The sequence below is a fragment of the Xiphias gladius genome, chromosome 13 (assembly GCF_016859285.1).
Source record: "Xiphias gladius isolate SHS-SW01 ecotype Sanya breed wild chromosome 13, ASM1685928v1, whole genome shotgun sequence".
Taxonomy (NCBI): Eukaryota; Metazoa; Chordata; class Actinopteri; order Istiophoriformes; family Xiphiidae; genus Xiphias; species Xiphias gladius.
In genome coordinates, this window is record NC_053412.1 from 12,287,986 (window position 1) to 12,312,445 (window position 24,460).

The 24,460-nt window shown below is 43.3% G+C and overlaps 2 protein-coding genes across 9 annotated transcripts in view; both read right to left on the reverse strand.

Annotated features, from left to right (window-relative positions):
• Positions 1 to 7,370, reverse strand: part of LOC120797914 (beta-1,3-galactosyltransferase 1-like) — a 107,019-nt gene extending 99,649 nt beyond the window's left edge. For 5 of the 8 annotated variants that reach the window (XR_005708592.1, XR_005708591.1, XM_040141697.1 and 2 more), the window contains exon 1: positions 7,272 to 7,340. The gene's annotated coding sequence lies outside the window, so the exon portion shown is untranslated. Of the gene's footprint in view, positions 1 to 7,271 lie in introns of all 8 variants that reach the window. The other 3 variants (XM_040141700.1, XM_040141698.1, XM_040141702.1) reach the window with 2 other exon arrangements.
• Positions 7,371 to 12,618: 5,248 nt separating this feature from the next.
• The window catches only part of xirp2a (xin actin binding repeat containing 2a), a 51,677-nt gene continuing 39,835 nt past the window's right edge, over positions 12,619 to 24,460 (reverse strand). Inside the window, exons 8-10 of the mRNA XM_040141999.1 lie at positions 14,675 to 23,963; positions 12,823 to 12,956; positions 12,619 to 12,735 (exon numbers count right to left, since the gene is read on the reverse strand). Coding sequence (XP_039997933.1) covers positions 12,862 to 12,956; positions 14,675 to 23,963 — 9,384 coding nt within the window. The 3' untranslated portion in view covers positions 12,619 to 12,735; positions 12,823 to 12,861. The remainder of the gene's footprint in view (positions 12,736 to 12,822; positions 12,957 to 14,674; positions 23,964 to 24,460) is intronic.

Below are 24,460 nucleotides of genomic sequence, written 5' to 3' on the forward strand. Positions count from 1 at the left end.
CAAAGCTTGTGTCCAACATGTCTTCCTAAAGTCTCTTTTTCTAATTGGGAAAAACAGCCATTTTAATTGGAGCGTGAATTTTTAAACGGTTGGTTTTGAATGTGTTGCATAAGTCACAGTGTTTCCAAATATGCTCAACATAATGGACTACATAAACTTTCAATTCAGAACCTCAAAATTGGAGTGACAAGGTATCCATACAGCAGCAGAGATAAGGCAAAAGCCTGCCCTACAAACAAAGCTTCCTTGTATTATGACTACAAATTCAGTGCTCTTGGAGGCCAAACAGCCTGTAGAGCTACACCAGGAGACAGCAGATAGGGTCCTCACCCCTCTACCCCCCCGCTATTTGACCACTTTGATGAAAATCCAATCATCTACAGTACATCACTGAGGGGGGCACTGGGAGACATCAATAGTCACAACGGCCAGTTTGGCATCCAGCAAAGTCCCATCATCAGAACCCAATTAAAAGAAAGAAAAAAAAAAACGGGCTAGGAGACTTAGCTCTGCACTCATCCCATGCCAAGTGTGGTGGCGGAGGGGGCTTAGCAGGCTTTGCAGCAGAGCGCGCGTGCGGAATGGGGAGGCAAAAGCAGCCAACATGCAACCACAGCTGGTAGAGTATGAGATAAAAAGATGTGGGGGAGCGGTAGGAAGCTAGCAGAGCTCTCGTCTCCCTCCCTCTAACCATCTATGTGATACGACCACAATCATAAAAAAGAGCTGCCATGACCCTTGTAGCTGTGCACAAAGGGAATAAAATGCAAATCAGCACTTAACCAAAACTCCCCCCAACAAACTTAGCTTAATCAAACGATGTAATAACCAGTAAGTAACGGACCTCGTCAACCTGAAAAGCACCAGTGATGAGGACGTGACAATCGTTTTAGGTCAGTATTTTGCTGGTTTGTCCTCTTCAGTAAAACAGGAGAAGCCATCTGCCAGCTGAGCATTTTGAATAATAACCACTTATTACTTTGTCATTCCTTACTATCGGTCATTTTTGTGAACAAAAACAGGAAAATGGATGACAACATATTATTCGGTTTGTCCTTGTCTATGCTGTTACTGTAATATCACTGTGGCATGCATGTCAAATCCAGTGACTATGCCCAGATATGATAACAAACACCCAGGCTGTTTATTGTTTTATTCATGTGCCATGTTGTTGAAAAGACTGGTGTGTAGCATTCAGCATGATCACAGTATGGTGTTGTCAGATTTTAATCTGTCATCTGTGCCTACGGAGTCATATGCAGAACTGGGGACACACAGGCTAAGCTCCGCCAACAAGATTATCAAATGATCCAATAAACTTTGGACGGCAGTCACAGACATGATCACAACGCGCTAAGGTCGACAGATGAAACACATAGATGCCCGTGTAGCTGTCCAAACACTGCTCCACAGAGACACAGAGAGAGCAGGACTGAAAGAGAGAGGGCAAGAGAGAGAGCCAGTGTGCGGGAACAGCATAGGTCAGAGCACATCAATGTGAAAACCAGTGAACGCCCTCAGAGAAAGAAAGGAATAAGAGAGAAATCCTGTAGCCACAGCTGCACAAAACTTAAGACTGAATTCTTACAGTACAGCGTTGTAAGTTACAGCTTCCTTCTGTCAGTAATGACAGTGCAGCCAGACAGACACATAAAATCTAATGCACTGGAACTTAGGAGTTGTTACATAGAAACCATTAATTCTACATGAAAACGGGCAGCTGGGCAGTGCTCTCTTCCTCTGGTTTGCTTCCTCAGGTTGCATGTTTAAATTAAACAATTTGGTCATTAATTATTCAGCAAGAAGGTCAAGTGATTAACAATAATGCAAGACTTAACTGATCCCCTGAGGGAAATGGTCTTCTGGTTTGTTAACCCTGCCAAAAAGAGGACAGGGTCAACAACTCCAGTGAATCCAAAGATGATTCAACAGGGACGCATTTAAAGAATAAGGCGGCTTGTCGAAAGTGGCAATAAATAAATAAATTAGTAATAATTTGTTTCCATACAATCAGTGTAGTTTTGGCTAAACAATTTGAGAAAAAATATTTACATGATTTTTCTGACCAATATTGCACTTTTTTGATTTGCATTTACCTCCTGTAGATTACAGGCCTATATTTGCGGCTTTACATTAAACATGACTGTATCAAGCATAATCACAATGGTATCAAATCTGTTATCCCTCCTTTCTGTTATTAAAGAGCAACAGGGTACAAGATTCAGCTAGCAGCTTTTCGTTTCTAGCCAGCGCAAAGTGCTGCTTTCTGTAATAGGCCGCGGGTCATGTCAGCTGTCAGTCATTAACATTCGTTCCCTAGGTATCTTGATAGCAGGCCAAAGTAAAACTTTGGTGTTGTCGGTTTGCTTTCTTCATGGTGTCTGTACTCTGTCAGGGTTTGTTTGTGTGGTAAAAACAATACGCAACACCGCTGGACATCTGCAAGTGGACTGCTTGTTTTTGTAGTTCCAACAGAGCGATACATCTTCTCTCTAGGGATCACATCATGTTCATTTCAGGAATCGCATACTTACAGCTGCACTTTAATCCATGTCATATCAATAACAATAATAATAATAATAGTAATATCAACTTTATAGTTTTGAATTAGTATGGGGATCAAGTGGCCTGTGAAAGATAAAGTGGGCCAAATTTAGACTGCAACAGCCGTTATTTCAATGTGTCAGATATACATTTAATCAACATTTAGGTAACTGTAAGTATTGGATTGATCTTAGTATCAGCAGATACCCAATATTAAAGGACTCAGATCGGTGGACAAAAAAAATGCTCTAGAAATCCCTAAGTCGATGCATATGCTTATCAATAAGGTGTTCACATCAGTCAGAGAAAAGCCATCTTCTAGGTAAATATGTCTAATCTTCTACTGAAAAATTTACCTAATTAGCTCAAATCGATTATAATTTCATGGTTTTAAGCTTAAAAACAAAGAAAAGTCATTTGTACTCAACAACTACTGAGCTACCTGCTAGTTAACAGCTAAAAGAAGGTGTCGTCAGGTCACGGTGACTGTTAATGTAGAAAAAATAATTGCCATTCTGTTAGGATTTTATGAATAGAAAAAGAAAAAACATCAAAATTACAGCAAATGAAAAGGAGTGGTGTTTACGCTTCCACCAAATCATCTTCGACAGGGGATGTAGTCTGGTAGCATTTTATGAAATTCAGATCCAATATTGACTCTATTTATCAAATCAGAACCCTTTCAAATCCCCTATTGAATCTTATTAGGTTTACCCTTCATCATAAAGGCTAAAATAACCCCAACACAAAGATGTCTAATCATCTTCTGTTGGCTGAGAAGGCAGAAACACTATTAATGTTTTCAGTGAACTAATTAATGTTCACAACCTGTAGCTACAACTAGAGTTGAAGGGATTGGTCGATTAACTGACTAGTCGATCAAAAGAAAAATAATAATACAGTGGTGGTACAGAGATTTGTCTTTTCACTCAAATTTTTTAGTACAGAGTACAGACATGCTGTAGCTGCAGAGAGCACCTCAACCAAAGAACCCCCAAACTTTTAATTAGCTACCGCTGATCTAATCTGCCGCCGATGATGTTTGTCATTTTAAGCAGCGACAGCCACAGTCGGCTAAAAATAAGAAGCTGCTACCTGTATGTTTTCAATAGCTCGTTGGTAATAAAAAAGAGTGGGGACAGATATCATCAAGGCTTAATTAGTTGAGGTATTTTGACAACCGGGAACCAAATCCAAAATGAAACTGTCTATCAGAACTTAGCCCTATCTTTTGGTTAGGGTAGGCTTAAATATATATAGGCATACAGATAGATAATTAACTGGAGAACTGCCAACACTTTTTTTTTTTTTTGCTTTTTTCAACTCACACAATTAATGTTAGCTGAGAATATTTAACAGTGACAGTAGCCATCTTAAACTTCCACTTGCCACAGCTTGTTAAAAACTTGTTCTTTATGTAAGTTAGCATTAAAATCATGACTGTTGCAATTTGAAAAAATATCACTCGGCCCTAAGTGTAGTTAGCACTTTTAAAGTGTAATAAAACCACAAGAGTGAAGCCTCAATGTCAGACACACTGAACACAGGAAAGTTAGTGTTGAGGCATTTGTCTTGGAGACACCAGTGAAGGAATATATCACTGACATGTTGTATGTACACATTGGCTTACATGTTACAGGAGCTCACAGCAGATAACACATTTCCCACTATGTATATTTATCATTTTGTCACTGTCAGTCTGTCACTTAAGCGGCACAGCAGCCACCTGGCTTCCTAAAAGAAGGAGAGGGTCTAGCAATGCACTGGAAAGACACAGCATTAGCATGTGCAGTACTGTGTATTGTACAGTCACATGTATTACAATGAAAACTCGAAAGCCATTTGTGTTGCTTGGGTTGGTGTAATTTATTTTTCTTTTCTTTCTATGATGTAAGCTATATCCCAGAAAGGAAAAATGTGCCTGAGCTGGATGATGTCAAACACAGGTGGTCATATGAGCATACGAGCATAGCTCACTTGCCAACCAGTCTGAGAACGTTTGGGTGTTACTATGATTTCGGTCATGCCCCTTACTCAGCAGAGAAATTGGTATCTCTTCCTCTTCTATAATGGATTCCTTCCTGTATGGCGGTGGAGTCAAAAAAAAATTCATGTTCAGCAGGTTTGCCAAACATATAAATGAACCAATGGCATTGACAGGAAAAAAAAAAAAAAACTAAATTCAACATAAACTAAGGATCTTCATAAAGCAGCAGTTTCCAAAGGAGGCTCTGACGAAACAGCAGTGACATTTGACAAGCCAAGCTGAACACATGAAAGAAATATGTTCCCTGACAGCACCAAAATGCCATTGCGCACGGTAGCACACAGCAACCCGAGAATTGACAGATTTTTCCCTTGAAACTCTGTGGACGAGAAAAGCAGCGTCGAAAGCTTAAGTGCATTGAAATTGTGAACGAGTTAATAAGCTGTTTTTTTTAATACACTTTTCTGTTGCGCTCTTTACAAACACCATTCATCACTGTCACATACAGTTTATCTCATCTAGGAGCACCGTGTCTCACCATAAATCGAATTCAAATCACTTCCAGGACAAAAATATGACATAATTAAGAGAATCTGGTCTTGCCTGAGGGCTTCTTGCAGATTCTTTTCAGCCAGAAAGGAGCTTCTGTTTCCTCTTCCTGGCTACGAGTGAGAATGGCAACAAATTATTTAGTGTAGAATATTTCAAAAGGTTGATCCTACGTGTCACATTAGGCCAAAAACTCTGACAGGCAGGGTGCCTTCACATATACTACCCCCACGCGTGGGTTAAATGAGTTAAAACAGGGCCTATTAGATGCAACACTCAGGGGCTTGCTTCCTCTCGCAAGGATGCCAATAAGATGTACTTTACAACACAGCAGATGTAAACAGCCTAATTATAGATATAAGACTAAGAAGTGTTTAATAGTGATTTACTAATTAGCATTTAAAAGGGAAGATGAAAAATCATTGATTTTTGAGGGAAACCTACAGGCATCATGAGGAGGAAATTCTAAGGGACTCCTTTCAGTGTTACAGCAGTAACTTATTGATCCACAATCATTACCGTATTCATTTTCTGAAGGACTAACAGCCATGGTATGATGAGGAATTATGAACTTATTGGATCTGATCTAAACAGCCTTAATTCTGGAAATAGTTTTGAAATATGAACATTCGTTTGACTTTTAGTGACAGAAAATGACTTCAGCTTAATCAAACAGAGGCTTTACAGTCATGTTGCAGTCTGCCGGGAGAAAATTTGATATCTTAGAAGGAAGTTGAGCAAGCTTAACATCTCTGGGCTTTTTTAGAAACACAGAATCATTTCTCCTACCACCAAACTAGACCTCCAAACCCATGTTCATCACTAGCAACTGCAATCGTCCATGTGTGTGAGGTACCCATTTTGATATGTCGTTGCCTAATTGAGATTAAACCACTGTATTTTGTGTCACGGGAGGTGAATGGAGGACTCTGGGACATTTTCTGAAATTAAACAGAACATTTTTTGCCCCCACTTGTACAATATCACTACCTGGTCGCGCGCCAGTACACAGGCTTAAATGAGGGAATTTGGCAGGGCTGCCGGTATTAACGACCCAGGTGGCATTGTGAGGTGGAAAGCCACAGCGTTCACAGAAGAGATAGGCTTGGCTTTTCCGGGATTACTCCTGGACAAGAAACAGTGTGAAGGAGTATTGATGTAACCACTTCAAGGGGTGGTGTAATTCCAAAAAGAGGATCAGTCCTGGAGGAGGGAGATGCGTTTGAGATCCGTGGCATTCATGTTTCAAAGCAACTGTCACAATAAATTTCTAGAAATGGCTTTTTGGAGGCTTAGCCTTTCTGTTCGCTGTAAGCAGAGACACCGTCTGTGAATTGTTGTTATGACCCCCTTGCCTACAAGGTAAAATCCCATTGAGCAGCTCGCCACAGAGGGTTATATCCCTTTTTCTTTCCATTTTTACTGTCCCCTTTTCACTTGCTCGAAATAGTCTGGCAGTATCTGATGACACTCGTCCCTTTATGCAATGAAGCAGAGGGCTGAAGGATTTCACCAGTTCATGTTAAGTGACATGGATTAGCAGCCAGATAAACCATTGTACTTAACATTGGTCTATAAAGTGCACAGCATTATGCAATGCACAATGCTCTCCTCTACTTATCTGGATTTATTTGGCTTCTGCTCTGCTCTTTTTTTCTCTCACACACATATAAATGATGTAAGCCAGACACCACTGAGCCTACTTCTTATTAAAACGACAGATTAGGTCTACCGGTGATTCCTGGCGAACCTATTGGGCACACGATAGGGTAGCAGCTAAAAAAAAAAAAAAAGCCCCGCTACCTAGCCGCCGCACAGCATCCGGAGAGACGTGTATTCAAAGTGAGCCCTCAATATCAAGTTTAAAATTCCACTGCTACCGCGGGGCAGTGCAGTCAGCCCACTCAAAAAGCAGAAAACAAAAACAAAAAACAACAACAACAACAACAACAATAAAACAGCCTCGCACGCCACAGTAGTGTCCAAACACACAGCAAGGGGTCAAAATGCGCATTCATAAACAAGACGGGAGGTGACGGACGTAGCAAGCCATGAACTCAACCTGACTTCCGAAAACAGCATCCGCGGAGGGAGAGCGCCCGGCGCGAGCCGTTCGGTGGCCAGACAACGTGCGGGCAACGCCACGGCCCGGATAAACACAGCGATTCCCTGGCGTCTACGACCACCTTACCGGCGTTGCTCTCCGTGTCCCGTCGACACAACTTGTCCTGGACGCTTCGCTCCGTCCGCTCCACGCCGCGCGGATTCCTCCTCTGCTCTGCGTCTCGCGCGGCACGCTCGTGCAGGGGGAGGCGGCAGCCGGCGCGGAGGGAGGAGGGGGAGGGGGGCAGCAGGAGCCGTCCAATCAGCGGCCGCCTGACGGGGCGGCATAGCAGCCAATAAGGCTCCGGCCGGGCGCGAGGGAGTCTCAGACCGCCTGGTTTAACGGGGATTGACCTCGGAGCAGCGGAGCGGCGGCAAAAACAGAGCGACGTCCCGGCAGGGGAGGATTCTGGGTGTTCTGTTACGGACAGGGATAGTTCACTGATATGCAACATGTCCATATGCACACTGGAAGAGGAACAATAATTCCGGTTGATAAGTCAATCCACAGCAGAATTAAACTGTTTAAAAAAATGCGAACCCACCCTTTAAAGGACAGGTTCGCATTTTTTTAAAAGAGTTAGTTTACGGAGTTAGCGGGTGACAGAAAATGTCCCCGCTGTCCATAATGGCACCGAGGAAATCCCTTCCTAATGCAACGCCGATGATAGAGATGGGGGACAAAATCCACAGTCCTCTGTCCGTGTCAAAAGGGGTTCCAAAGTTCAGCCAAAGGGGGGCCTGGGTTAGACGGGTCAAGTGCCCCGTGGGGACCTGGGGTTTAGAGGCCCCATCAGGAACAGAAGAGGAGCCAGCGGACCAATTTTTCTACGTAGCGTGATGACACGTGCTGAACAACAACGCCTGGCAGCGTCGTAGCCATGACTACCCTCCGTCTTCAAGGGGGTACCGCCAGCACAGCACAATGCTCCTGTCTTCGTTAGCAGCCTGACAGCCACTAGGATGCATTTAAAGTCCCCACCCAGTCAACCTAAACCTTTAACATCCAACCTGCTCCCGTTTCTAACGTTTTTAGTTGGATTGAGGTTCCAAAGCTACAGCGTTTCAGCCTATAAAATCCCCTCATTTTGTCTCCACCTACCGTGTACTAAAAAGACCTCAACATGGGGAGATTCTCACTTGGTTTAGCTGACTCAAACTGCTGAGGCGCCGTATCAGCCTCAGACCACATTTTGTGTGTATTTTCACACGGCGAGGCAGGGAAGGGGTCGCTGAACAGCCAGTAGGGGCAGGTGGACTGACTCCAGCAAGTGCACCTGTCGGCACCTGGCTATTGTTTTAAGACAGACTTGGAAAGCTGTGAACTCGTCCTTCACTCGATTAATTGAGAAATTAGTCATCGACAAATGTATTGATAATAGAAATAATAGCTGATTGCAGCCCTCAAACACTCCTCCTCTCTATAGGGCTACATGCTGTGAAAAGCAGCACGTTTGAGTTGGACAAATCCAGTGGTTCTCTTCTGAACTTACCGTCGTTCTAGAACGAAAACTGCCTCTTAGTGTTTCCCTGGACAGTGTTTCCCCGCTCACTGCAATGCAGGGCAGCACAAACAGGAGATTCTTTATTTAAAGTATTTTGGTCATTTGATGTCTTCTCAGTTTTCAAGCTATGATTATTGTGGCCCAAAAGAACACGCATTATCACCACACTGGAATCCTGGAATACCCCTATTTGAGCTGAATTATACATGACTCGGATTTATCAGATCTAATGAGCGCTGAACAGTGAACCGTATGACGCCAAGAACACCAAGACGCCAAGAACATTTGAAGCATGAAGGGGACAATTGTTCAAAGTTTCGGACAGTTGACCGAAAATTACGTCGGATGCAGCACTTTGTCTTCGTCTGTGTGGGTGTTCCCCTGCGGTAAAGCAAAAAAGCAAAAAAAAAAAAAAACTGCCAGGGAGGACACGAGCAATGTGTTGTGTGTTCGCAGTGCCCTCTGAAAACGAAGGTAAACACCATTAAGATTGTGATAGAAAAAGTTGGCAGTGTCGTTATCATCAGACCACCAGGGCCCATAGTGTGCTCCATCGATTTAGCATTGCACTCCTATACCACTGGTGCACCCATGATGGAATTTATAAAAAAAGGATCAAAACTGATGCAGCAGAACCAGAGTTATCATCTTTTTTCTTTCACGCAGTCTTCCTGCTTGTCTCAATCTGGCGCCTACACTACCCACAATGCAACTCGACCGCTGACAGTTCACTTTAAGTGTCTCATGTGTCATGTTAGCAGTGGCTGATGTAGCCCTAGGGCCTCAAGCAGAGACGAGGGGGCGGTCTACAGAGGTCTGGTGAACTCGCTTCTTTCTAACTCCACACCCCCAGGTTTTTGTTGTTTTTTTTCATTTTTAAACTTGTAGTCTTCAGACCCAAACTGACGCAATTGACATCCCTTGGGGGCATTTAACAGACACCCACACGGCTCCCGCTGGAGACATAAAGGGCTTTGTACAACTTTTTTCACGTATGCAGCAGTATTCCCCAACACCTGGAAACACACTTTGATGTGTAAAATCATTTTTACACAGAATGGGGGGCTGTGAATTTTGTCCCCCCCCATCCCTTCCACTGAAATCAAGTCATCAAAGCCATTATGGGCAGGAGGAACACCTGCGTTGGCCAGTAACCCTTTTTATCCATATATGGGTAGGGATTATTGATTTAAGACACAGTTGAAAAAACTGTGAAGCTGTTCTTTGAGCTTTGGTGAACTACCAGGCAACAAACCATAATGAAATGGACTTCCGAGGCCCCATAGCACAGTGGCTGGCTCATATATAAATCTGCATTTTCAATGCAAAACTTAACACTGTTAAGGGTATTTTCAACAGCGGTACACAGGGCAATTTTATCATCTGTTTCCTACCCTATCTGATTGGTTGGGCAGTTATTAGGGGTGTATAACGGTTTGGCAGGGGGGATAAACAATTAAAAATGTACAAAATTGCATTTACTTTGGATTGTCGGTGAAAACGTTACAGGAATAAAAATAGCCCAATTAAAAAGATGCGAAACAGCATTTCAGCAGAGGATGCTGAATTATTGAACCAGCAACAGTGTTTCCCCAACTTAAGGGAACTGTTCGCACAATGTAGCATAACCCACACTGAATTTGTAAAGCCATCACTTTTCTGACACTGAAGCACAGTTTCCTTTTTTTTTTTGCTGGTGTAATTAACATTGCAGTATACTCTCTTTGCAGCCAATTACCCTGTGTGTTCAAGCTGTAACTGAGAGAGAGAGAGGGGGTCTGTCAGAGGTGACAAAAGCCACCTAATGGAAAAATCTGTAACTCCTACAACAGGCCTGCTCAATCAGGGAAAATCAATACGCCTTTCGCCAAAGAGATCTCAGCTGGACTGTGTTGTCTAGGTAGGCTATACATCAAACTAGCCAGCCACACAAAAGGAATACAGCTAAGTACCATTACAGCTACCGCCTGTCTGCACACTTACTGATTAAAAAGTCATATGTTGTGGAGTTCATGGAGCTTTATTTTAACCAGAGGACATAATAGAAAGGAAAAAAAGGGAAAGCCTCTTTATTCAGACACAAAAGAAAGCTGACAGCAAGTTGTCCAAAGACAAATACAGTTTGTAGATAATGCACATATCGCAAATTTTGAAAATAAAGCCCTGTTTAGATCAGTCAGCAAATATAGATATGCATACTAAGTAACATAAAAGAACAAATATCCACTTTCCATTTCTTTGCACTCCAGGTGCATTCAGTCAGCATCAAACAAAGCTAGATATTGAATAAAAGAGCAGAAGTATGATTTTAAAACTCAGTACAAAAACACTAAATTAAATCAGAGCAGTTCATCTCTCCATGGACACAGATGTGAAATTACATGTGGTCAGCGCTGCCTGGTTCTCAGCTGAATGGCCTGAATTCAAGAGTGGTCACTGTCGTCGTCATCATAGTATCTATTCCTCTTGATCTGCTCCTCCACTGTCAGGGCCTCATCGTCGTCTGCCCACAAAGAAGCGCCATCCCTGCCTGGGCTGTAGTTTGTGCCCAAGCTGTCCCTGCTCTCATCCTCTCCCCTCACATCCCCTGCTTTATCTGCGCTTTCTCTCGTCTCCATCCCGAAATCTAAAAGGTCATCCAGCGCTGGCACCAGAGGCGCCTCCCCGGCAGATTGACTGAAGATGACGGATTTGAAATCAGATAGCAGGCTGGAGCTGCTAGTACTTAGGCCGGCGAAAATGTCCTCAAGGAAGCTCGATGTGCTAATCTTTTGCTCAGTGGCCTCGTTTTTGAAAGCGAACGTTCCCTCGGCTGTCTCTGTAAAGAAATTTGTATTTGAATAGCAGTCTGTGGCTTCAGTGCATTTGGCACCCAGTGGCACGAAAGCATCATCCGTCTGTGCCAATTGCAGCACTTCACTTGGCATCCATTTTGATTCTTCACAGTGATCAGCTTGCAGGAAATCTGTTGCTCTAGTTGTATCTGTCAAAAAGAGTGACTGGTTATTCTTTTCCTCGTCCTCATTAAGCCCTTGCAACAGGATTTCATGATCAGGCTGTGTCTGGCCATTATTATTATTGTTGGAGTTTGCATTCGGTGCCCGTCCTGCCGACGCCTCCTCATCTATTAACATGACCTTCACCGCCTCTCCAGTGTTCATGCCGTCGTTACTTCCCTTATCTATCCCCTCCTGGTTTTCCTTCTCGTCTGCTGCACTTTCTGTCTGCCCGTCATGTCCATTTACTTTCACTTCCTGCATCCTTTCTATACTTTTCTCCTCATTTTTCTCCAGCAATTTCAGGCTTTCCACAGCTCCACCGTCATTCCCTTCACTTTGTTCTTTCTCTTCCACTCCAGGGTGCACTTCAGAGTCCATTTCAGAACCTGCTTGTGCCCCAGCTTCAGAGCCACTGTTTGACTCTTTAGTGTCTTGAGTGTGGGTAACACTCACCGGTTCCTCGGCAACTGCTATTGGGGAGGCCAAAGTCTCCGACTCAACAGGAGGCTCTTCAGACTTTTTCACATTCTCTGTTAAACAGCAACTCTCCTGTGCCTTGTCATTTTCCCGGGGTCCATTTTGTACTTCAGCAGCAGGAATATCAGTCTCTTTAAATGAAGGCTTCATAGGCGGATTTAGGTGGTCATTTTCCTGAGCTGAGCCCTCCTTAGGGGGCCATGATGGCTTTACCAACTTCAACTCCTCCTCGATAGTGAAGGGTTTCTTTGGAGAATCTGCCTGTGGAGGCCACACCACAGAAATCTTACTTGCGGGCTTTTTGTTTTCATCCACTGATTTGCTTATGTCATTATCCTCAGTAACTAATGTACTCTGAGCAGTGGAATATCTGGAATCCATGACTTTCTTTTCAGGTGATGGGGATTTGACTTTTGTCTTTTCAGCTGTATTCTTCTGGCTCTTATTATTCCATAGTTCTTTGTGTGGTTTCTGTCCAAATCCCTCATCATAATTTCCTTTGGACCTGAACAGTTGCTTGTAGTGTGGTTTGCAGTACATTCGTCCATGGAGAGAGGCGTAGTTGCCAAGACTATTAAAAAGAACAAAGAAAACACAAGGTTAAAATAGTGGAAAATGAAACAATAAGAATACTTTGTGCTCTGGGAAATAGCTTCACCTTAGTTTGCCTCTGCAGTGTTCACAGCGAAAGCAGCTTTTATGGAAGTTTTGTTTGTCTGCGATCAGCGATTCCATGGGGTATACCCTCTTCCGACACACCGTGCACAGTTCGGAGTCTGGAATTTGAATTTTCTGCAAAGAAAGAGATAACAGTTATTTTACAACTCCTTTTAATTTCTTAAGAAACGGAACCATGTAAATTGGTGCAAATTATAGGAAAAATAGAGATGATGAATTGGTACATTTCTACTAAATTAATTCCAGTTCCTTGCAAATGTGACCTAGAGCAGTGCTTGACGAACGTTTTTGGCTTTTGGCCCTTTAAAATACAGCACTACATGCTTGCGATTCCTCATCATAAGGTATGGTCTTAGTGTGGGCATAAGAGTGAGTTTTCCTTCACGTATTGTTATACATATTACACATACTTGAAAAGATTGTCATAGGCCTGAAGGGTGGGCAGGTTCCACCCTGCAGGTTGGGAACCACTGACCAAGAGTCGTTAAAACAAGACTTTGTAACATTTGTGGCCACAAGTGGCAATTACAGGATCACAGAACACTGATTTTCCTTAATTTCCCAACATTTTCTCGGGTCAGTGGCTTTACATACATCTTTATGCTTATCTGTACAAAAAAAAAAAAAAAATCATCAAACTTGTTCACTGATCAGAAACAGTTACACAGCACCTACTGAAAGTTTAGCTAACCTCAGTCACCATGTGCCATACCAGACCAAGTGAGGCTGCAGCAGCAAAATCCTTGAGTGTGTGAAACTGAGTAAGGGTGTTTCTTATCAGTTATGACTTCAACTTTTCATTAGTAAAAGAAATTTTGTAATATTTATTCATTCATAAGGTACAAAGTCTCACTTTCAGTCAGTGTACGGCAGGAAATATGCACAAATGTGTATTTTTTTGTACAGGCAAATTCATGTAAATGACTGAAAATGATAATTAGAATTCGGCACAAGTGGGTGATAGTGTTTACAATAAAAAATTAATAATTAGTTCATATTTACCTGTGTTTAAATTTACAACTGCTATTTTACCTATAATTACAATCAAATTACACGGCTCTTTGCAGGAAACTTCCTAGGAAAGTGTTAAAAACTATTAGGAGATTATCAAAAAAAGGACCTGAAACTAAATTTAGCTGTATTGTAAGGGATGTTAGCAAACAAAATAAAACTGTTGTTATTGAGTATATCAACACAGTCTTCATTCTTCTAGATGTAAGAAAATGCACTGTGGAAAAATGGACTATACTGTAATTAGTATTGCACTTGATTGTCTACAAATGGCTTGCATTGCATTAAAACAAAAGCTATGAAAATGTATTTATCTCAGTGTTTTAAAAAGCTACTTTTTTCTGGAATTCACTTCATGAACACAGAATAAATGGTGAAGCCTTATCTTCAACTGGAAAAGTAAAAGGAGTTAAAAGTTTTCTTCTTGCCGGTTACATTATGAGCAGTCATGTGCCGTCTTGCAGTGAAAACAGCATCACACGTCCAGGCAAGAGAAATATTAGTTCAATATGTTAGCATCATTGCCAGCTTCACACATCAAAGGCATGAATAAACAGGGCAAAGTGTAACCCGTGAATATTAAAAGGTGTGAAACTGCCAATACCTAAACTGAAAGCTGCTCCAAGCTTTAGGGGAGACGTTTCATGAAAAGTAAACACATCAAAAGAAATCAAGGGACATAAATAACAGTGTCAAACCAACGTTAATGCTTGTTTTATTTCCACACAATGCAGTCGATGCGTTGAAATTTTCACGCACAAAGCATGTTAAACACACCGTCACCCTTGTTTAGTATCCTCATGCTGCACAGCTCGGTTTACCCGTCACGACAGTCTCCTGCTGGTGTGTTACAATCTGCGAAGTCCTCTGCTCCGTGACACTGAAACCCAGGTTCTGGAAAACTCCTTGGCTCTCACCCCATGACTGCTGGAAGTTTCTCAGCATCTCCTCAGCGGAGCCCTCAGGGGGCATGGCAAATGTTGGAACTTTGCCTCTCACCACGTCAGCGTAGGATGGAGGGTTACCGCGGGTCACGGAGCTCCCAGAATGCATCGCGCTCCTCGTCTCCCTCGTCATATTTCCGAAGTCATCGACGCTGCAGAATTGCTCAGTGACTGATGTCGTTTCAGAGTGACCCACTGGCTCGGAATAGGCCGAGTCAGGTTCTCTTCTTTCTATTTGTTCTCTTAGCTCGCGGGCTGCCTGAGAACTATGCTCTCCTGTCTCAAATACATCCTTTATTGCTTTAACCTTGAATATCGGGATTTCTTCAGTCCTTGGGGTATGTGTTTCAGCCTCTACATCCTCTGTATCACTCCCCAGCCTTTCTGTGATGACAATAGGCTCTTTTCTATTGTAGACTTTCGGTTGTGGAGATTCAAATCTGTTTACCAGCTTAGACAGGTCGACTTTTGGGAGATCCTCTTTCAGAATATCTATTGTCACAACATTGGTGCCTTCCTCAGTATCAGGTGCCAGACGTTCAGGAATATCAATGGGATCCTTCCGGCTGTACGTCCTGCTCACCTCAGCCCTCTGTGCCTCCTCAAAGAAAGACTTTTTGTCCTTGACTGACATGGAGTCCGCCATTTCTGCAACTTCTACCAATCCCTGATCATTTTTCTCCATGGGAGCCTCCCTGTCACAAAATGGCGATGCTTGTTCTCCCTCAGCTGCAAAGCACTCGGGCGCTGGCACGGGAGGTGGAGGGGTCGCGCCGCGAGAAGGCTTCGGGGGGGTATCCCTCAGCTTCATCTGCTTCTCCGAGCGGCTCAGGGTGGGAGATGGCGTGGCCCTGCTGAAGGTAGACGTGGGCGTGTATGACTTGCGAGGAGGAGGCGGAGGTGTCCCGACAGATTTGTAGGGCGGAGGAGATGGTGTCACTCTGAGTGGAGAGTCTACCCTCCTCGACTCAATACTAATGAAAGTGGGTGATGGAGTGCGGATGCTTGCTAATGGAGAGGACACTCTGTGATCAGCCACCTCACTCAGCTCCTGATGCACTTTGCTCTCTTGAAATGACTTTTTCTCTTCAACCACCTTCTTTTCAGTTTTGGACAAGCCAAAATTAGTCTTTGATATCTTTGCAGTTGCCCCACTGAAAACTCTCTTGTCTGGTTTTGGAAGCACTGACGGTGGTGCCAGCGGTTCTTCTTTTACTTCTTTTTTCTCCTTTTCCACGGCTGTCAAGTTTTCCTCCAAAAATATGAGCTTTGTTTGAACAATATTTTTCGCATAGACCATCATCTCTTTCAACTTTTTCTTACTTTGCTGTTTAGCAATTTCACTTAAATTCTTTCTCTCATCCGAGCCCAGCACCCATTCAGGGAGCTCGTTTATAATCATCCTGACAGCGCTGGAGTCTATTTTGCTTGGTGTGCCCTCAAGCTCATTTATTTGAGCGGACAGCTTCTGCATTATATTACATTTCTCTAAATCAGTGATTTCTTCTGAATGAGCCTTTTCTTTATGGGCCATTTTCCCTGTCCCTTTCACAGACATGTATCCAGGCTCACCTTTTGACTTTCCTACCTTTACCTGCATTTTATTTGTTTCTGCTGCTTGTTGCTTTATTTGCTGTGTTTGCATCTGAACACCCTCTTGCCTCTGAAGGCTTTGCTGCATCCCACTCTCAGTCACCACCACTTCCTGGTGTCTTTGAATGTGTTCTGTCGTCATGCTCTGCTGACTGTGGGAGACAGCTACATGGCCTTGTCCATGATGAGTTGCTGCAGATGTTATCTTAGTCACCTTAGGCATTAAAACCATAAGGGATGGTGACAGGTTTACTTCAGTCTTATTTTTTTGCACATGCTTTCCCTTTTTCATGTGACCCTCTACTTCAACCTCCTTCACAAGTGGGGTCGCCTGACTTTTCTTTTCCTTTTCTATCATCTCACTTCTTGCTGATGTCAGCTGGTTGCTTTCCTGAATCACTTTTGTTTCACTTTTCAGTGATACATGACTTTTCTCTTGCTGTACATGCATTTCACTTTTCACTGCATCCTTTTGTCCCCAACTGTCACATTTCTCTTTCTTCTCTGTTGGCATCTTCAAGGTTTTCACCTTGAAACTTGGAGTTACCTTTGGAATTTTAGTGGGTTGAGAAGGACTCATTTTTCCCTCCTGTGTCAAAGTCACATTAATATTCTTTATATCTTCAGCTTTCAATGTGACCGCAGCCTGGCTTTGGAGATTTACATTTTCCTGGACAGCGCTTTGTGTGGCAGCAATAGACATGGTGCTGGCTTTCTTAGTAAACTGCTGCTGCTCTGCCACTGAGGAAGTGACCACATTTGAATATGACTGGACTTCGATATTTGAGGCCTCATGAGACTGGGAAACACAAACAGTCTGATGTTTGGATGCGGTTTTACTCTTTTTAACAGCATCAGATGAGGCAAGTATTTTTTCTGAGGAATGTTCACTGGTAACATGCTTTTTTTCTAAGGACACATTTGAAGATCCAGGGGCAGATTTCTTATTTACTGATGAGATCAATGGCTTGCTCAAAGGGATCTGGGAAGGGGCCAATATTTCTTCTTTGGAAAGGGTTTTACCTTCTTCCATCTTTGCTTTTGTCACTTCTGTGACCACTTCCCTCTCAGTGCTCTGTGCTGAAGAAAGCTCAGTACTGGCAGCAGAGGAGGATATATCAGGTGGTGGAGACGTGGGAGTTGTAACGTTGCTCTTCTCTATTTCCTCTTTCTCCATCCTTTGTTGGCGGTACCTCTCCTCTGCAAGCATGAGAGGGGTTTTAAATTTGCGGGCATAAGGTCTAGGCTTTGGGGTTGGAGCAGAATCAGGAGGTGGAGGCAGTTTGATGGGAGGGACAAATACTTTGCTTTGTTTTTGCATTGGTTTTACAACTGGGATGTTTGGTATTCTTGTAGCTGACACTGCTGTCGATTCAGACTGAATGTGTTTGCTTGTTTCGATCTGTTGGGTTGTTTCTTTTTTCACTTCCTGAACTTTAGCTTCTTCTTTATGGTCTGTTGACATTGTTGTTTCTTGATCAGGAGGGAGCTGAGGTGGAGGTGGAGGTGGAGGTGGTGGAGGAGTTGGTTGCTTTTTCTGCCATTTGGGTTTAACTTGTATGGGCTGCTTCTGTGTTTCTGGTTGCTTGGGCACTTTGAATAAAGGCTTGCTGATGGGTTTCCCCAGCTTTACAGGGGGAGGCTGAGGCATCGCATTAAGCTCTTGCTGTGAGGGAGGAGGAGGGAGAAAATCTTGTCTGCCTACAGAGGGTGGTGGTGGAGGAGGTGGAGGAGGAGGGGGGAAAAATTCAGGCTCAGACTTTATGCATTCCATGGGAAGCGGAGGTGGTGGCGGTGGGGGCGGGAGGTCACTGTCCTGCATCGTGAGAAAAGGTCGGGATGAGGGGAATGCTGGGCTCTCCAGCACTGGTGATGGTGGTGGAGGGAGGGAGAGCTCAGACTCTGAGGGTGGAGGTGGTGAAGGAGGAGGAGGGGGGAAGTGAATCTCCGGTTTTGTCTTTTTGATCATACCTTTCCCTCTCAAGTCAAAGTTACATTGTTCACCCTTCATATATTTGATATTCTGCTTTTGTTTGAGAGCCTTATTCTCTGTTTGCTTTTGAGATGATGACATTTGCTCTGATACTGTTACATTTTGCTTATGCGTGACAGTTTTCTCCATCACTGTAGTCTGAACTTGTTTGATTGTCTTTGTTTCACATATTTGCTTCTTTGAAATATTTGTCTGTGATTTGTTTTGTATGTCTTTCATCACATTCACATCAGTTGCTTTAGTCTCTGTCTGATCATTATTATTAATTTGTTTATTCTTTATCATAATCGGCTTAGGAGCTTGTTGTTTCTGTGGGGGTAGAGCTTTCTGTTTCTGTTCTTTTACGCTCTTCTGTTGAGAGGCCTCAGTGGCATTGTCTGTTTTGGCTACAGTAACAGAGTGGCCCTCTTGGGTTATTACCTGTGTTTTCACTGATTTGCTTTCGTTGTGCCTCTGTGTGTGCTTCTGTGATTCACTACTCTGAGAAAGGTTTTTCACAGCGGGGGCTGGATTGAGTGCCACACTCTCACTTTTAGCTTCATGTAAGCATTCGTGCTCCCCTTGCTTTACAATTAATGGATTTTTCATGGGCACTTTTGCTTTCTTGGGAGGATACATACGTTTCGGATTTGAATACTGTTTTCTTTGCATTAGACACTTTATTGCCCCTTGAACATCCCCTTTTACTACCTCTTCTCTTTCCACCTGGGTTGTCTCTTGTCCTTCATAAAGAGACTTTATGGATGTTTTCACATCTCCTTCAATGCTTCCCCTGCGCTGCATTCTTGAAGATGTTGTCGGCTCTAGCAAGAGCTGGATAGTGGCTTTAACATCCCCTTGTTCACTCACTTGATGCTGGTAAATCTTTTTCTCACTCGATGCCTCATGTAAACTTTGCATGGCAGTGTGGATGTCTCCTTTGACAATCTCATCTTTTTCCACGTCTCTCACAGCTTGCTTTGCCTCCTCCAGGGACTTCATGGTCCCTTTGATATCAACGGGCACCAAATCTTCAACACTCACTTCCATTTTAGTGGTTGCAGATTTCTCCAGTGACTCAAGAGCACCTCTGATGTCTCCCCTGAGGATTTCTGGCTTTTCCATTTCTTTGGCTTGATGTTGGGCCTCCTCCAGAGACCTTAAAGTAGTGGGTATGTCTCCCTTCACCACCTCCTCTTTCTCTATTACCACTTTCTGATTGATAGCTTGGGTCAGTGAGTCCAGGACTGAACTAAGGTCACCTTTAACAATATCCATTGTTTCTAGGTTTTTGTAGGTAACAGTAGGCTCTTGCATGAAGACTTTAACAATGCTGTGTACATCACCAGGAACTATATCATCTTCTGCCACTGTTCGACCAATCTGCTGCTGAATCTTCCGCAGCAAAATTTTGGTCTCTTCTATGTCACCTCCTATGATATGTTCCTTTTCCATCTCTTCCTGGGCTTCATCAGATTCATTCTGAAGCTGTTTGAGGTAATCCAAGGCTCCGGACTCAATGCATGTGGAGTAAAAGCTGACATTACCCCTTTCTGTCTCTCCAACCTTTATTTTTTTAGATTCTTCTCCACCTGAGTTGGAGAGAAGACGATGAAGAGTTCTGCTGACATTCCCTTGAACGATATCCTCCTTCTCCTTGCTAGCCCTTTCACCTTTATTTAAGAGGGAATAGATAGTCATCCTCACGTCCCCTTTCTCGTCCTCTTGAATCAGAATGCCACGCTTGGAGGAGCCCTCATTCTTAAGCAGATTGTTTATGGCCTCTTGAATGTCACCGTGGATAATTTCCTCTTTTTCAACATTGATTCCCTTTTCCTGGTTGAATAGCTGCTTCACTGTGGTGTTGATGTTACCCCGCTCCTCCTTGTCAATAGTAACCCCCCTTTCAGTGGTCTCCCTGCGGTTCAGGAGGTTCATCATTATGTTGCTCAGATCCCCTCTGATAATCTCTTCTTTTTGGATTTGTGGGGCCTCCTGGTTCATGAGTTTATACTTTGCCATGCGGACATCACCAATCTCATCTGCCTCAATAAGGATACCTTGTGAGTCCACCATTTTCTGACAGTAAAGCTCCTCGAGTGTCTCTTTGATACTTTTACCTATTATTTCTGTTTTTTCCATGCTGCTCTCGTTGAATTCATGGAAGGGAGTGGTTTCAAATAGCCATGTTGTCGTCTTCACATCACCCTGTGGGATTTCCTCCTTTGTCACAACAGGCTCCGTGCCATCAGTGTCTTTGATACTGTCAAGGGGCTGCTTCTCAAAGAGCCACACAGACTGTTTGACATCCCCTTTCATTATTTCCTCCTTTGTCACTCTCTCCATGCCATCATACTCTGCGCCTTCGCCGTGGATCTCATCAATTGTGCGGGTCTCAAACATCCATGTGGCAGATCTGACATCGCCTTTTTGGATTTCGCTCACACTAACAGTTCTTATGTACTTTTGAGACATCTCATCAGTCTCAAATCGCTGCTTGTTTGTCCTCACATTACCGCCTTGGATATCAGCAACTGTTTTTGACCTTACTTTTATTTCCTCTGTAATTTCATCCAGGGGTTGTGTTTCAAACTTCCATCTGGCAGAGTTAACATTTCCTTCGTTGATGCCTTCCTCAGTCACAGCTTTAATAACATAAACCTCCTCTGAATCTCTTATTGAATCCAGCGGCTTTGTTTCAAACAGCCATCGGGCCCCCACCACATCTCCTCTCATGATTTCTTCCTTGGTAACTGTAGTTACTTCGTGATAATGGCCCTCCTTGTCACGGATGGCATACAGTGGCTGAGTCTCAAACATCATGGTGTAATTTTTTACATCTCCCCTTTCCATTTCATCTCTAAAGATACTATTGACTTTGGAAATATCAGTCTCAGTGGACTCCTCTTTAATTTGATCGAGAGAATATGTCTCAAAAATGAAGCGGCCTTTGTCAACGTCACCCCCCTGAACGTCAATCACAGTGCGAGTTTCCCTCGCTTCTGTGATGTCATCATGGATGGCATCAATCGGCTGGTTCTCAAACATCCATGTACAGTTGACCACGTTTCCCCTTTGGATGTCCTCGGCCTGCTGTGTCTTCAACCTCTGCATCGTTTCATCAGAGGTGGAGCTCATTATGTCCGAGGAGCGATTCTCAAAGATGTACTTCATCCTGGAAACGTCGCCTGACTGGATATCGATTTCCGTAACCCTCCTGAAAGAACTGCTGTCCTCGCCTGTGATGTTTTCAAGATTTTCAGTTTCAAAAAGGAAGCGAGCCAAACGCACATCTTTTCCTTGGATGTCTTCTTGATTTACAGTGCAGGTTTTCAGAATGGTCTCAGACTCAGACTCAGTATGATCACGTATGTTGTCAAGTGTCTGGGTCTCAAAGAGCCAAGTGCATGTTTTGACATCACCTTTCTGCACTTCCTCGACGTCAGCCTCGCTCTTTTCCACCTTTTCATACAGAACATCCATTGGCTGAGTCTCAAATAGCCACCTACAAGTCTTCACATCTCCTTTTTCTATTTCAATACCCTCCTTAGTTTTATGTTCTTCATCTTCAAAATTACTGAAAAATTTAATGGCATCAAGTGGTTGAGTTTCAAACAACCACTTGGCTGTTTTGACATCTCCTGACTCGATCTCCTGTTTGGATATACCTTTAATGATCTGAAACTTATTGATGCTTTCATCAAACTCATCAATAGGACGTGTTTCAAACATCCACCTACAACTGCGCACATCACCCTTCACAATCTCCTCACGCCTCACGGTCCTCACCTCATGGTAATGCCCAGAGCTGTCTTGCATAGCATACATAGGGGTAGATTCAAAAAGAACTCTGTTGGATTTGACAGATCCAGTTGTGACACCTTCAACTTGAATTTTCTGTGTTCCTTCACACTTACTTAAATCCATACTTTCAAACCGTTCTTTATAGTTTGTCACATCTCCTTTGTCTAAAGCTTCAATGTTCACAGTTCTTGTAATCTCCTTCTTCTCTTCCCTTATATTCTCCAGTGGCTGGCTTTCAAAGACCCACTTTTGATGCCTCACGTCACCCTTTTCTTCTTCAGATGCAACCATTTTTGTAAGTTTTCCCACTTCAAGCAGGTCTTTCAGATTGTCCATGGGTACTGTTTCAAACAGATGTGTTGCTGATTTCACATCCCCTCCTACTATCTCCTCAGAGGGTAAAGGTTGAGCATTGGCATTGTCTTTCAGAGTATCCATAGGCTGAGTCTCGAAGACCAGACAGTGCCTCCTTACATCAGCTCCAATTATTTCTTCCTTTTGCGTTCTAGAACTCTCCCATTCCTCATCCTTAATGGTGTCAAGAGTCTTTGTCTCAAAAAGCCATCTACCTTTGTTCACTCCGCCTTGAATATTGTCCTCCATTGAAATACCACATATCAGCTTCACCTTGGCAGGGTCTTTGTTGATAATATCCAGAGGCTGGGTTTCAAACATCCAGCGTGATGTCTTCACGTCTCCTTTCTCAGTCTCCTCCCTGCTGATGGTGGTGATCTCCAGCATCTCTCCCGAATCCCCCCTGATGACACACATGGGCTGGGTCTCAAACATGCGAGTGGTTGTCTTCACGTCCCCCTTAATCTCTTCTAGCTCAGACTTCAGGTTAAGGAAGTAGCTTTCCTCAATGGTTTCTGTTTTGCCAAGGGAATCTAGATGCTGGGTCTCAAAGAGATACCTGGCAGTTTTGACATCTCCTCCAGTGATGTCTTTGGTGACAACAGCATCTGTCTCCTGCTCGTCTTCTTGGTAGATCTTATTCAGACAATCAAGGGGCTGCGTCTCAAACAGCCAGGTAGCAGTGCGAACATCTCCTCTTGCAAGATCAGTCATTTTTTGTGACTGCTCAGTTGAATTAGGAGTCTCTGGCCCTAGAGCATCCATGGGCTGAGTCTCAAACATCCAAGCTGTGTATCTGACATCTTTGCCTGCAATGATTTCCTGCTGGGCAATATTCCTCACCTCATTCTCATCTGGGGTGTCATCTTTGATTGTATCTAGTGGCTTGTTTTCAAACATCCAGCGCATGGACTGCACTTCTCCTTTAAGGATCTCATCCCACTCCAGATACTCTCTGTCAGGGCTCGAGCACTTACTCGGGCTGTTAACGTCATTTTCAAATATATAGCATGCCTGCTGGACATCACCCACCAGTTCTCTGCTTTCCAGGTCGCTCTTTTCCGCTTCAGTGAGCTGACTCAAGAAGTCCGCTTCGAGGTTCTTGCGGACCTCTGGATGAATGTGCTTATAGAGGCGCTTTAGTTCAGCCATGCTCTTGTGTTTTAAGTATTGTTCCTTATTAGCAGTGTACTTATGTTGTGAGGCTGGCTCCTGAGGCTGCAAAGAGATAGTGTATTCTGGGACTTCCTGTGATTCTTGCAGCAGATTTGAGGGTGGGGGAGGTAAATGATCTGTCGCCTCATATGCCACTGACGAGGTGGACGCTACTGATGAGGCAGTGGCAGTCTTTACAGTGGAGGAAGTGTCATAGGTCGTCATTGCTGAAACTTTGGATGACTGGTTTATTGGTGCCCACTGAAACTGGTTGAAATCCACATCAACCTTTGGTTCATAAGTGATTTTGGTTAAGGAAAGAAGGACATTGTTTTCTGGTTTAAAAAATCACAGTCATTTTTCATTTTTAGGTCATGTAAGCACAGAAACGGACAGCTTTGAAGTACAGAGTAATTTAGGAAATAAAATATCAATTTTCAACCTACAATAATAATTATAATAACTGTTATTTCTATGATTATGCAGCTGAGTCAAATTTATTTTTCAAAGCTAGAAGAAAAAGCACCAAATAACAAACCTAATTTGGATGTAAATGCACAAATACAGAAACATCTCAAGTCTGTCAGACCTACACAGTTTCATTTATGCATGTTCCTAATTACTGCGTTGATTGAAATATTCATTGAAGATCACTTTAACTGCAGACAGTAATTTGAGTTCTTGTTTTAGACTGGGTTTTCCTGTGGAAAAAAATTTCAGACTTTGGCTGTGTAATGACATGAGGTCTTTTATCCATTCCAATTTATTCTCCATCAACTCATGGC